Below are 13,377 nucleotides of genomic sequence, written 5' to 3'. Positions count from 1 at the left end.
GCGCGTTTCCTGCTGACTGCCAATGTCGGCGGCCGCACCACGGCCCGCTTCAGGCAGCGCCGCGCACCTCGCCGCGCGCACGTGGCACGGCCTCGTGCCCCCAGCACTTCCGGTGCACGCTGGAGAAGGGGGAGGAGCCGAGCGGCGGAAGCGCGTTCCGACTTCCGGCGGAAGCGGCGCTGCGCGCAGGTCGAGCCCGTAGAGGGTCCGTTTCCGTCTCGCGGCAGCCTTTACCGGCGCCGCCGCCCAGGAGGAAGGAGTCCTGCCGCGCCGGTGCTCCGGGGCTCGCCTTCCCTCAGATCGCTCATAAGGCGCCGGCGCCCCGGAGGATGTGGCGGAGGCGGCAGTGGCAGGCGCCGCGGCCAAGGGAGCCCTGAGCCCAAGCAGCGCTTCCCGGCCCCGCGTCCCGGCGCCTCGTCGGCAGCTGCTTGCCCGTTGCTCTTCGTTACCCTCGCCCGGTGCCGGCCGCGTCGCCTCCCGCTTAACCTCGCCGGTTCCCACACGCTGCAGCTCCGCGCGGGGGCCGAGCACTGCTCGAGAGCGCGGGAGCGGGGCGGGGCGGCCCTCGGGGGCCGGTGGCGGCGAGGATGGCCTCGTCGTCGGGTAACGACGACGACCTCACCATCCCCAGGGCTGCCATCAACAAGATGATCAAGGAGACGCTCCCCAACGTCCGCGTGGCAAACGATGCCCGGGAACTGGTGGTCAACTGCTGCACGGAGTTTATCCACCTCATCTCCTCTGAGGCCAATGAGATCTGCAACAAGTCGGAGAAGAAGACCATATCCCCAGAGCATGTCATACAAGGTGAGCTTCCGGCAGCACCGTGCCGTGGGCCGCGCCTGTTCTGCTCAGCTTCTCCTTCGTGCTGTCCTCTGACGGTGTGAGAGACAACAGGAGAGCCATAAGGGCCTTGGGGACGCAATGTGTGGTCCGGCCGGTCGGTGCCTTGTGAGGAAACGCTCTTTGATTTGAGAGATGGCTGTGTGCTCGGCACCGGCTCTCGTCTTGTCGTTCAGAGAAGTGTGATACCCGAAGGGAGGTCTCTGAGTCCAGCAGTCTTTTTCAGGCTCGTGATACGAGGGCTGCTCTTTGCAATGGCAGTGCAGCTTTCTCTTACTGTGTATTTCAGGTTCTGAGCTTATTGAGTGCCTTTCTAAGGAGACTGACAAAAGGCCCGTGATTGGGCATGTGGGGCTTAGTCTCCTTGCATGGATTCCATAAAAAGTGAGATACTTTGCCTGGAAAGTCTTTGGAATTTGATCATTTAAAATCAGCTATTCCTATCTGTTGTGGGAAATACATAATAATGATATATTCCTTTGTGTCGTGCTCAGCTGTTGCCTCCTACTTCGCCTTGTTGACAGAAAGTTTTCTCAGTACATCTCGTTTGCTTTTCTTTATGTTCGGCAATGAGTAGGGAGGTTCCTTGCCTCGTGTGTAAGTCTACAGCAAGCATCTTTTATCAGGAACCATTCACTTTGCTGCTGAAGTAGTGGTTGTTGATACCAGTGTCTGCTGCAAACAAATTGATAACATTGATCCCTGGATCCCCGTTGTTTGGTAGAGCTCTTGGCAGTAGTATTTGCCATAGAGGTATTCCCAACATTGTAATGGTGTCAAGTTAGTTTAAGAAACAAAATAATAAGATTTTCTGTTGATAAGCAGTCAAAATGTTTTTCTTTCGCTGTTCCTGGCTTGCTCACCAGAAGAGTTTCAATTACTTGACAGGATTACGGACAGCAATTTGATAACAGATTGAAAGCAATTTACGTATACGTGGTTGGAGACCAACTGCTAATGATATGCACACAAGTATTTTGTTGAGCTCTGTGTTATTGTGTTTGAAAATTGCTTTTGTATTAGGTCTGTCCATTTTAGTCAAATATTGCTGATGAACACTCTGGAGAGAGATGATGCTTCTGAGGTGGAAGGGATTGTTCCTGGATTTACTGCTCTCCTCACCTGCAGCAATGTGGTTGTGCTTCTTCCAGATGTGGTCAGTTAGCAGTTGGTACTCATTTCAAGGGTGACGATCCAGGCTGTTCGTTCTGCAGGCAGCAGAGATGTGTACAGAGGCATAGCATATCAACATTTCCATTGGCATTCAGACACTGTAGATATTTGCTGCTTTAACTTACCTTAATATAGCTTCATCTCCACAATGCTAACAAATTCAGTAGTTGAAATATATGTTTGTTGTAATCATTAAGTTAACCCAGTCCTTTTAATGGCTTCAGTCAACTCCCTTAGAAATTATATGGATATCGCATCACAGCTGAACAGGCTGCTGGCGACAGGAATCCTTTTGCATCCTCTCTAGAGCTGGATGTAGTGTCTCTTCTCTGACACTGGCTTTGTGAAAACTTGGCCATCAGGGAAGATAGTTCACTGTCACGTGAGGTTGCTGATATGATTGTTTCTGTGAACAAGAGGTTGCTAGGTTAGAAGCAAGGACTAGGGGAAAAGAGAAGAAGGAGGCACCCTTCCAGCTGGTGACATCCTGCCACTGGGCTGTGTCAGAATTAATCTGAAACTGCGGCTTCGTTGTTGTAGTTCCCTGTCTGGAGCAGTGATACAGAGGACACGCCATTGCAGTAGGAAGAAATGGCTGCATGGCCACATACTGGGCTGGAATGCTTTCCCTCACACTGCTGGGTTGTTTCAGATGAGTGAAGTCCTTGCAATGTTCTTTTGTGTGGTAACACAAACACTTGACTGGCACAGTGCCTACGGACAGCATAGGGAACGAAAAGCAGAGGCTTCCTGCATCCTGAGGGAGATCTGGTGTGATAGATTTACTTGGACTGAGCCAAGCGCTCACCACTAATGATAAAGTGTGCATCTGCCTCCTGGAGAGTGCCCAAAGACTTCAGGGCTGTCATGGTCTGAGTGGAGGTGGAGAGCTTTTGCAGCAGTTAGAGACACTGAGACCAGCTGTGGAAGCAGAAAATAGGCTCACTTGTTAACTCTGCAAGTTGTGGTGAGGTGGGCTTTCTGAAAAGCTGGCCTTCTGTTGGATTCTGAACGTGGTGCATAGGAAATCACCATTTTTTGAAGCTGATTGCTTGGATTACTTTGTCTATTTGAAGCTGAGATGTGCTGAGGTGGGCTGAGAATTGATGACACATCCTGTAGCCTCTCTTCATGGGCTGTTAGGATATTGGCACTGTTTAGTTAATGCTTTAATGTAAAAAACTTGAGTTTTCACTTTGGAAGTTACTTTATTTTGGAAGGGCTATGAAGATAAACATCTCAGATACGAGTGACCTGATTATATTAAAAACAAATGTAGAACTACAAGTGGTTATGCTTAATGGATTAATCAGACATCTTTGTCTTCATGCAGTCTTTAAGAATGGGAGGAAGCTGAAGAAAAAGGGCAGGTGTGATTTGACATCTGTAAAAGTTTCCTTCTCCTTACCTTTCAAAAGCACTGTGTTTTGGGATCCAGCTTTTGAAATTTTGTAGGATTGTTCTAACATCTGTAATATATCAAATTTTCAGCAGCCTGGATAGATGTGTAGACTTAACACTCTGGAAATAGAATGATTCTGGATTTTGGTGAATGGGTAGTTCTGCTCAGGTAGACATTTATTCAGCATGCTGAATAGTACTCAGAAAGATATATCTTTCTTTAGAAAGAGACAGAGGCTTATTCCTTCCGTGCATGTGCTCCGTAAAGCCACAGTATGTTTGAAGAGAGTGAAATCCTGAAGATGTTTCACTGCCAGTAGCATTTCTTTGCAGCAGGCATAATGTTATTACTGTATTGAACTGTTGTATGAATCTGTCACAGTTACATCACACTTTTCTTTTGCATCTTTTCTGTATGTTAGATTCAAGTATGTAACTATAATTTCTTTCCGTTAATTTCCATTCTCTTAAGTTGCACATACAACTTGCTGTTGATTTGGGCTGCTGCTCATACTCTAGTGCAGCAGATTGCCAAGCCTGATCTATCAGTATACTTTTGGTGACCATCTGTGTATTCACTGTGATAGTTCATCTTAGTGAAGTTCGATTTGCAGAGTTCTTAACATCTTAATGTTAAAAAGGAAAAGCTTTGAGTTTGAAATAGTTGAGTAAATTTACTGTTTACATTTTAAAATTAAGTGAGTTCCTTAATATTAATAGGCTTCTTAGAGAACCAGTTCTGCACCGTGAGACATGTTTGCTTCCTCTCTGCTGAGACTGTATTAAACAGGTTAGAGAAGGCTTTTGGTGTTTCTCATAGAAACTGTGGACTAATTTGAAATGGTTCCAGTGTCTGCGTGGGCTGAGGTTGAACTGGCATGCTGTCTAGAGTAATTTAATTATCTCTAAATTGGTTTGTCTCTTAACTTCATTTTTCTTAAGAAATAGGTATTATGTAAAGTCATCTGCAAAATGCTTGCCAAATCTCTTAAAAGCATGGCAGTCCTGCTGCAGTGTGCTCCTAGATTGAAGGCAGTGCATTAATCATCTCCTTGCATGTGTTGGAAGCCGCAAGTTTACAGAGTGGTTTTGTGTTACTGTGATGGCATGCCCCTCAGTTACGGGTAGGAAAAGGGCACTTAGAAACATGTTAAAAAGTAGTCTGACTTACTGTAAATCGGAGTTTGTCTATAATGTTGTTCATATTTACTGTTATGTAGTTTATTTTAGTGTGATTTCTTGGAAAGCTTATTACGTAAGGTTGAAATAAAGTAAGATAGATATTAAAACAAGTATCATTCTATAAAGAAAACTCAGACTTGTGTAACTACTGGAAGTGAACTGGGTGCTGAATGAAAGTGGGGCTTTTTTCTAAGTAGTTGGTATCTGTGTAATATTGCTAGCCTGTTCTGTTTTAGGTTCTGCTTTGGGGGGTGTGTGTGTGTGTGTGTGTGTGTGTGTGTGGAGGCATATGGTAGCAAGTGGCACATCAAAATATGCCTTTTATCATATGTTCTGCCTGTTTTGCTTTTAACCTTTCTTAACCTTTAAAAACTGTTGCAGAATACAGCTATACTTCAGATCTCCTTGGGCAGGTTAAAATGCTGTGTTTTAGCTTCTGAATGTGATAAATACGAGGATTTCCATTCCAAAACAATAAGGAGTTGTATGTATCTATAAATGTAAAATACGCATCTCTAGCTTGCTGGCATCTAGAAAATGAATTCAGATATTCAGATACAAAGCTAAAGCATATTTCTATGGTTATGTTTATTATTTCTGTCTTAATGAAAGTTTTCTCGGTTACAGGTAGATGATTTAACTTTTTCTGAAGACTTGCAACAGAAATGAAAGATAGAATCACTGAGAGGTTAATGGATCACCATTCATATAGGAGGGGCATCTTGGTTTCTGTAGTTTATGTTTGAATCTGATATGCAGAACATGAAGATGGAAGCCTTCTAACTGTAATGCCTCTCTAGCAAAATGAATCTGGGAGTCCTGAGTGCTTTGCAAGCCAGGACTTCTTGCACTTCAGTAAACTTTATATTTCTAGCATGCACTCTTTAGAGGGCATAGGAGAAGAGGCAGGGAGATTAGCTGTCAGATGTTCTCATGAACACAGCTTTTCATCACCAAATGACAGAAAAATGATCAAACGCCTTCTGTTTTTTAGAAATGTATGTTTAGTGTAAATGTATGTTGGTATCTGATATCAAAAGCTTTCTAAAAGACAAATGGTTTATTTTTTCTAGCACTAGAAAGCTTGGGCTTTGGCTCCTATATCAGTGAAGTAAAAGAAGTCTTGCAAGAATGCAAAACCGTAGCACTAAAGAGAAGAAAGGCCAGTTCACGCTTGGAAAACCTCGGCATTCCGGAAGAAGAGCTTCTAAGGCAGCAACAGGAATTATTTGCAAAAGTAAGTGAAGCAGTACAGCACTTACACAGATGAGATTGTAATAATTAATGTGGTGGGTCTAATGCTGCAGAAACGTGTCCACACACCTAGAAGTATTCCTTTCCTTGTTGACTGCTGTAGCATCCAAGGTGCTATTGATCTTCTTGTCCTGTTTGTATTACAGAAATCCAGGTCATTAAGATACTGTTTGTGGTTATTCCTGCAATTTGACACATACAAATTTTATGCTCTAGATTTAGGATTTTTTTCCTTCCCTACTACTGAGACAGGTACTTCCATTCTATTATAGTAATACATTAAGAACTACTTAGCTGAGGAAATAGAAAATGGAGGTGCCGTTCTAAGAATTACCATTTTTAAAAATTGCATTTAAAACATGAATATCTCTTCTGTTTGTGGCCATCAGTGCACAAATCACTGAGGCTTTGAAAGAAACAATTAATTGTTTAAAAAAATTCTAATTTGTCCTTTCTCATCTTTATTTACTTGTGGCAAGATTCTATTTGAGTTAATTCATGCGTAAATTTTTAAGGAGGCAGTTGAAGCACAGGAAGAGAATTTGCCTGCAAATACTCCTTCATCCCAGCTTTACCTGATAGTAAACATTTCCAAGTTTAAACAACTAAAAGCTAATTTTATTTATCCTTCTACGCTGTCTTTCTGTCTTATTCTCAGTATGACAAGAGAGTCTTTCTCTAAACTAAATTATGTGAAAATAATCTTTGCTTTCTGTTTTTTCTTACCCAATCCATGAGTCTTGTTTTCTCTATTTACATGATTTTATTTCCTCTGAAAATGCTTATTCAGTTGTTACTATGCCTGATTACTATGACCTCCTTTCCCACCACTTAACTATACTTGTATCATGCTGAGACACTTCATAACTGTTGGTTTTCTGTTATAAGGTGCCAACTATGTTAATCTTATTTGCATGATTAATTTTTTTGCCAAGTAAAGCTTCAGCATGCATAAGGCTCTTGTCAGCATGCATTGATCAAGTTAGGACTTTTTTTGATTGTACTACTATTAGAAAGGCCAATATGGCTGCTTCTGATTTAAGGTTTGATTTATATATAATAGTCAGCTTGATTTGTGTTTTTTTGTTTTTAAATATTGTTCAAAAACTTTGTATAGTCTACAAAATAATGATAGGTATATAGAACAACAAAGATAGTTGAGGGGGTACAACCTCCTAAGTAACATAAAACAAGAATGCTAAAACCATTGCTAACTTCTGTAGGCCACATTTTATATACAGAATTGACCACGTGAAATATGTTTGTGGGTTTTTTTTATTTATTCTATAATACTGTGCCTTAATGCCAGACAATACATGTAAGACAATACATGCTGGTTTAACAAAATTGTGTTGATTTTTATATGATTTTTAAAAGTATTATGTTACAATGTGGCAAATATTACTTAATATTATATTAAATTATACTTAATTTACTTAAATTAAGCATAATTGATTTATACTTAAGTCTGTACTAGGATGATAGTGAATATTTGAAGTCAGTCTGATTGTTCCTCCTGATATTTACGCATGTCTAAAAGTATCTGTAAGATGAGGTCATCAACAGAAGAGGTTTTTTTTGAGGCTTCCCTCAAAAGATTGCTTATAAAGTTCCTTGTAAATGGGTTGCTCAATAAATGAGTTCAGTTTACCCCAGGAGCTGATAAGGCTTCTTAGTCATACAACTCAGTGGAATTTTTCATTGCTTCAGTTTTTGAAAAGACTTAAGAAAATGGTCATGGAATCTTAGGATCACCAAGGTTTAAAAAGACCTCCAAGGCCATCCAGTCCAACCATCCGCCTACTGCCAATATTTCTTCCATTAAACCACATCCCTTAGTACCACATCTAAATGTTTCATGAGCACATTCAACAATGATGTCTCCACCACCTCCCTGGGCAGCCCATTCCTGCGCCTGACCACCTTTTCAGAGAAGAAATTTGAATTTTTCCATATAAATGATGTAAATGATAGAAAGTGACAAAATGATCCATCCAGTGAGAAGTGCCAAGCCTCTGATTGCTGATGTGCTCCTGTGTATTGCTTCACTGAATATACAATAAACTTAATTGTAACAAGGTTAGTGGGGAGGGCTATTGTTAGTTTGCATGTGATCAATATTTATGCCTCTGCTATGTGTTCAGGTGCTGCAAATTTACAATGTCTTGTTTTTCAACCTTTTTAACTTGACTACCACTTAGAAATACTGAAAAGCCCTCGTTGGGAAGTGCTGAACAGGGCTGAGAAAGTGCGACACTTCTTACAGTATAGGAAGATTTCTTTTTTTCATGTATACTAAATAGGTAAACTGGTTTTGATCACTGTTTTCTGAAGCACCATCTTTTGGTGTCATGAAGTCTGGAAAGCTGATTTGTTGATGCATTGGAAAAAGAAAGGAACACTTGAGCAAGATACTCAAGGCTTTTAATTTAAAAAACTTTCTTCTAATGTTCATTCAGAACAGAAATTGAAACTTTAACACAGTGTTGAAATCAAAAATAGTTGCTGAAAAACAAGAAAAAGCTCTAAATAGGGAAAATGGGAAGGTACTATGTGAACTACTTGAAGGATTTGGTTAGAACATCTTGTACCTTGAAGTACAGATAATGTACCTTTCTGTAACAAAGACATCTCAACCTGCCTATCCTTATTTAAGAAGAGCTTAGATTGCTCTGTTTTCCGAAGATGGCTTAGCAAAGTAAGATAATGGCTTTCTTCATTTCCATGATTATTTTTGTTGTTTTGTTTTTGTTGTTTTGTTTTTGTGATACTATGTGTTGTGGGGGAGGGATGCAACTGGATGACTTTGTGATTGCAAACTTTCTATTTGTAATCAACAGAGTAGGACTGTTTTCATCTCTGAACGGTGGTTGAACGCTAACAAGCCTTGAAACTGAACCCTATATATTTTTTTTCTTGCTCTGACTTGCTTAATTTTTCCATTAGTAAGAGGTTCAGCACAATCCTTACAATGAAACTAAAGAGGCATGGACTAATGTACTTGTTCTGGAAAGTATCAATCCTCTAAATGTTCGCCTCTTCAGAGGAAGAGCAAATATAGCTGAACAACCTAGTACAAATAATAAAGGTATTTCTAGACATGTTTTTGTGTGCACCGTTAATAAAAAACTATATAAAATGAATCTGCAAGTGCAGATAAAACTGCTTTTATAGCTAAGGTGTGCTAGAGATTCTTCACAAGCTATATAGTATGACCTTAACAATTAAATTCATGTCTTTAGGCTAGACAACAGCAAGCAGAACTGGCACAGCAAGAGTGGCTGCAGATGCAACAAGCAGCTCAGCAGGCACAGCTTGCTGCTGCCTCAGCCAGTGCATCCAATCAGGCAGGATCTTCTCAGGATGAAGATGATGAAGATGATATCTGAAATTCACCAGCTGGGTTTCTGTTCTTCACTAAGAAATATTTTTCCTGCACAATGAAAACAGTGAAATGAATGCTTACCTGTAAGTTTGTATGCATCATGGACTGGCAGTTGGTATTCTAGGGGTGTCTGCTGTTGTGTGCTGTACATGTATAAACTGTCTTTTTTTGAACTCTTGAAGATTTAAGGTTCAGTATCATATCGACTTTGGATTTTTAATGGTGTATATGGAAATTTTAGATAGCAGTGCGTCACTTATTTGATCAATAAACAGTGTTACAATAAACAACAAGTTTATAAAATATAGTGAGATTTATACAAAAAGCTCTAAATCCACATTTGCATTTCTTCCCTTTTAACTAAACTATCAAATCTTAGAATTTTTAATTGTTTTTTGGGGGAGTGGTACAGTAGAGGTAAACCATTAATGGGGGAAAAGTCAAGTTCAGCATAGTACAGTCTTGAATTCTTTGTTCTTTTTAAAATGCGGATATATATGGCAATAAATATTATAAATGCTCGAATACCACACTTGTTACAATTTGAAAACAGTATCTTTCCTAGCTTGGTGAAAATGTATGTTTAATAGGAGTTGTACAAATTGAATCCTTTTTGGCATGGGATGGAAAAAAATAAACCCATGGTTTTATTACTACATCCTTTGACAGTCAGTCCCAACTGAATATTTTACTTCGAAGACTGCCCGTTTTGGGAAACTAACTCTTCTTATTGTTTTGCTCCAATTTAATGTTAACTGTTGATGTTATTGCATAGTCCAGATATGTTCATATTGTTGAAATAGAAAACTGGAACTCGATGAAACAGAATTGTTCTGGTTCCACTGATGTAACTGGGAATGATTCAAGCCTGTGAAGGCAAAAGCTGAAGCTAAGAGCATGCTTATAATAAAAGAGGGATTTTTTTCAACCTTGATAAGTCATCGTTGTCAGCGTAATGCTAATGTTTTCCACACTAGGTTGCCGCTGGATTACTAAAATACTTTGAAAGATAACATTTTCATCACTCAAATTGGTTTGTAGGTAAGTCCAGGTTTTTGACAAGATATTCCCCAAAAGTGGTCGGTAAGACATGGAACAGAACTGTAGTAGTCCTTTTGATAGCTGATTTGAAAATTCTGTTGATTAATGGATGAGCGGCTGTTCTTTGTGTTGAAATAAAGCACAGTAGTGTCCATTACTGGGTTTTAATGTGTTACTTGAAGTAATACTGGCATATCTTCTGGTACTCTAATCTGAGCAGACTAGAAAAGCCACTTGCATACTGCTGTAGATGATCTCATAGCTCTGTAATAATGCAGTTTGTTTATTTTAACCTAAGACCTCAGCAGGTTGCTCTAGTCACAGATCCTGAGGAGGGCAGCAAGTCTGTTTGTGTAAGGATATAAATGGAAAACATCATGTCCATTTTTACATAATGATCTGAACAAGATACAATTGGCATATAGTCAGGTCTGAGTCCCTTAGTGACTTTTAAGTATGAGATGCATTAAGTTTCATATAGAGTAAATGTGAACACTTCTTTAAATGCATTCATGCAGTGAAAACTCAGAAACGTATTTTAATGTTTAAGTTAAAATGAATGAAAAACCTTTCACAGCTACTATAAGATATGTGTTAGGCAAGGTTTGATTAAGGAAGTGGTTTTCTGTGAAGGTTTAAGTACCAAAGGTAGAAAATCTAGTCTAGTGATACAATGTTAATGTGCAGTGTTGGCTTTTCTAATTTGTACTGTAACACCTTCACACCTTTCTATTTTAAATGAGTCTTTTTCTTTTACATAATATTAGGTATATTTTCACCCCTTTGTTTTCTGATGCAGAATTCAGGTTAACATTTTACTGCATCTGGTATGTGTGGTGTAATATGTTTGGATCCTTGTGACCTTTCTTTTGGACATTCTTGTGCTTTTTTCATATGCTGTATTCTTCAAGCAATAAAATTCTGATGTGTTTTTATAAAACTGTTTTTATATTTAATGAATAGTCTGCCTTCTTCATTGCATTTATAAAGAAGAAATTTAAGACTACTTAAGCTCTCTTGTTATTTGACCCACTGAAAACTCTTTGTGGCCAAAGACTTTTCAACCTGAGTGCTGCTGGATGGCATTGCTGTTCACTGGGGTTGTTATGTACTTCCAGAAATATTTCTGGCGTTGTTTTACTTTCTTGGGAATTGCATTTTGTATATATGCATTTTTATAAGCTAACCTTCATGACTTGGAAAGTTGGCCCCAAGTCCTGTAGATCGGGTAACCTCCCGTTAGAACTGAAAGTATTTCAAAGGGAAGACCACAGACAGAGACTGGGGAAATAAGAATGTATGTTTGTTTTCTGTTGAACTGATTTTACGTAGATAGTCTTGCTTAAATTTTGAGACCGATTCATTTATTCAGGCATTTCAGCTTAGGGATGAAAAGTCAACTAGTGGTAGCAGATGGGAGAATCTTCAATGGTCATTCAGTAAATTTAGGAATTTTGTATTACTTTGCTCTTGTGCTTCCATATGCTTGCTTTTCAGTGAAGATGAGATTTGTGAATTTATGGTACTGCTGAGTTTTGATACTGCAGTATTTAAAGCGTAAATTGGATTATTAAACTGCGTGGTTGCTCTGTCTCAGAAGAAACATGTAATGATGTGTCTTCCTTAAATGTTGCGTTCATTAGATCATCAGTGGGTTTTCCATAATTATTCTGACAGTCTGTTTCAGAGTGCTTTCACTAACTGACTTTCTTGTAAAGGCTTTCTTTTGCTCTTTTAATGAAGTTGTATATCTGTATCACATTGCAGATGTGTAAATGAGGTAACAAGTATGCTAGGGTGATACAGTTCTGGGAAGGAATAGATCCATTGAATGCTTGACTTGGAAGTGATTCTGTTCTGTGCACCTGCGCTAGAATGCAACGAAGGTTTTGCAGCAAAATGATGAGACAACGAATCTAACCAGGTGCAGCAATTCCCGTGCATCAATCATTTGTGCATCCAGCAAAGCAAGGATTCTCCTGTATTGATATGCCAAATCCTCTACACTTATCGGTCATGTATCCAACAATGTGGGTTTTGCTGTATGGATAGCCCTGGTATAAATCTGAATAATATAAAGAAGAAATGCATTTCAGATGATGTTTTGTTTGTTGGGAAAGGGGAAATTTGTTTTTGACTCATGGCAGTGTTTTATTGTAATGTCAACTACAGGAATACAGAATGAAGACTTCTATCCCACAGCCTGAAGCAAATGTTCAGGTAAGAATGGACACTTTTCCCATTTAAAGTAAAGAAAAGAAATGTAAGAGTTACTATGCCTTATATATGTGGGATTACGATTTATAAGAAGCATATTAAATCAGAGAATACATTTAGTTTTAAGGTTGAATGTTCATGTGATTAATCTTTATAATAATAAAACGTGTTTCTTTGTGAGAAAAGAAGAACGAACTTAAAGCAAAGGCAATGAACTCTGTTTTCATTTGGTTGAGGCAGAATTGTCACCGTGCAAGGTCTGCATTTGATTTATCCCCTCCCCTCCTTTGCTGGCAGCTAGATTAATTAATGCATTTGGAGCCATACTGATGTGTGGTATACCTTACAATGATTTCCATACCCATTTCAATAGAAATTATTTCACTATCCAGTTTTGGTTTTAGTCCAGTACTGTTACTGGTTACTGGTCAGTTATTATAAACTTTTATACATTTCCAAAGCGCTATATGGGTATTAATTAGGTTTGGGCAGTGTCCTGCTGCCCGTTGAAATAATGTCAATATCTGAACAGTCTGTGCTGTGCTTTGAAGGTAATACTTTCACAAGTTACAAAACTAAAAGGTGCTGCACCATGCAGAGGTACAAGATGTTGTTATCATCATGTCAAACTCAAGGAATGGTGACTCATTTAGAGAGAGTAAGTAATTGGAAAGACAAACAGGCTTGTTCTGAAAGTCATTGTCGGAGATGAAAGTATTTATTTGCAATAGCACAGTACTTAAGATTGTTGGTTATGGGGCAGGACTCAGTTTGATTGACATTGTGTTCAGGTTTCATTCTGTCACCTACAGAGTGAAAACCCACAGCTCAATTAGAAATAAAATTCCATGTTCTTTTGTTTTGTGTACAAATTTAGGTTT

At 39.4% G+C, this 13,377-nt stretch overlaps 1 protein-coding gene across 1 annotated transcript; it reads left to right on the top strand.

The window, feature by feature from the left end:
• The first annotated feature begins 146 nt into the window (after positions 1-146).
• DR1 (down-regulator of transcription 1) lies at positions 147-11,219 on the top strand. The gene is made up of 3 exons (XM_003208699.5): positions 147-807; positions 5,673-5,836; positions 9,096-11,219. The coding sequence occupies exons 1-3, from the start codon at positions 588-590 to the stop codon at positions 9,240-9,242; spliced, it is 531 nt and encodes a 176-aa protein (XP_003208747.2). The 5' UTR covers positions 147-587; the 3' UTR covers positions 9,243-11,219.
• Positions 11,220-13,377: the final 2,158 nt, after the last annotated feature.

This window comes from Meleagris gallopavo, chromosome 10 (assembly GCF_905368555.1).
Source record: "Meleagris gallopavo chromosome 10, MGAL_WU_HG_1.1, whole genome shotgun sequence".
NCBI lineage: Eukaryota > Metazoa > Chordata > Aves > Galliformes > Phasianidae > Meleagris > Meleagris gallopavo.
The sequence above is the reverse complement of the archived record's forward strand: the minus strand, read 5'-3'. Positions and strand labels throughout refer to the sequence as shown.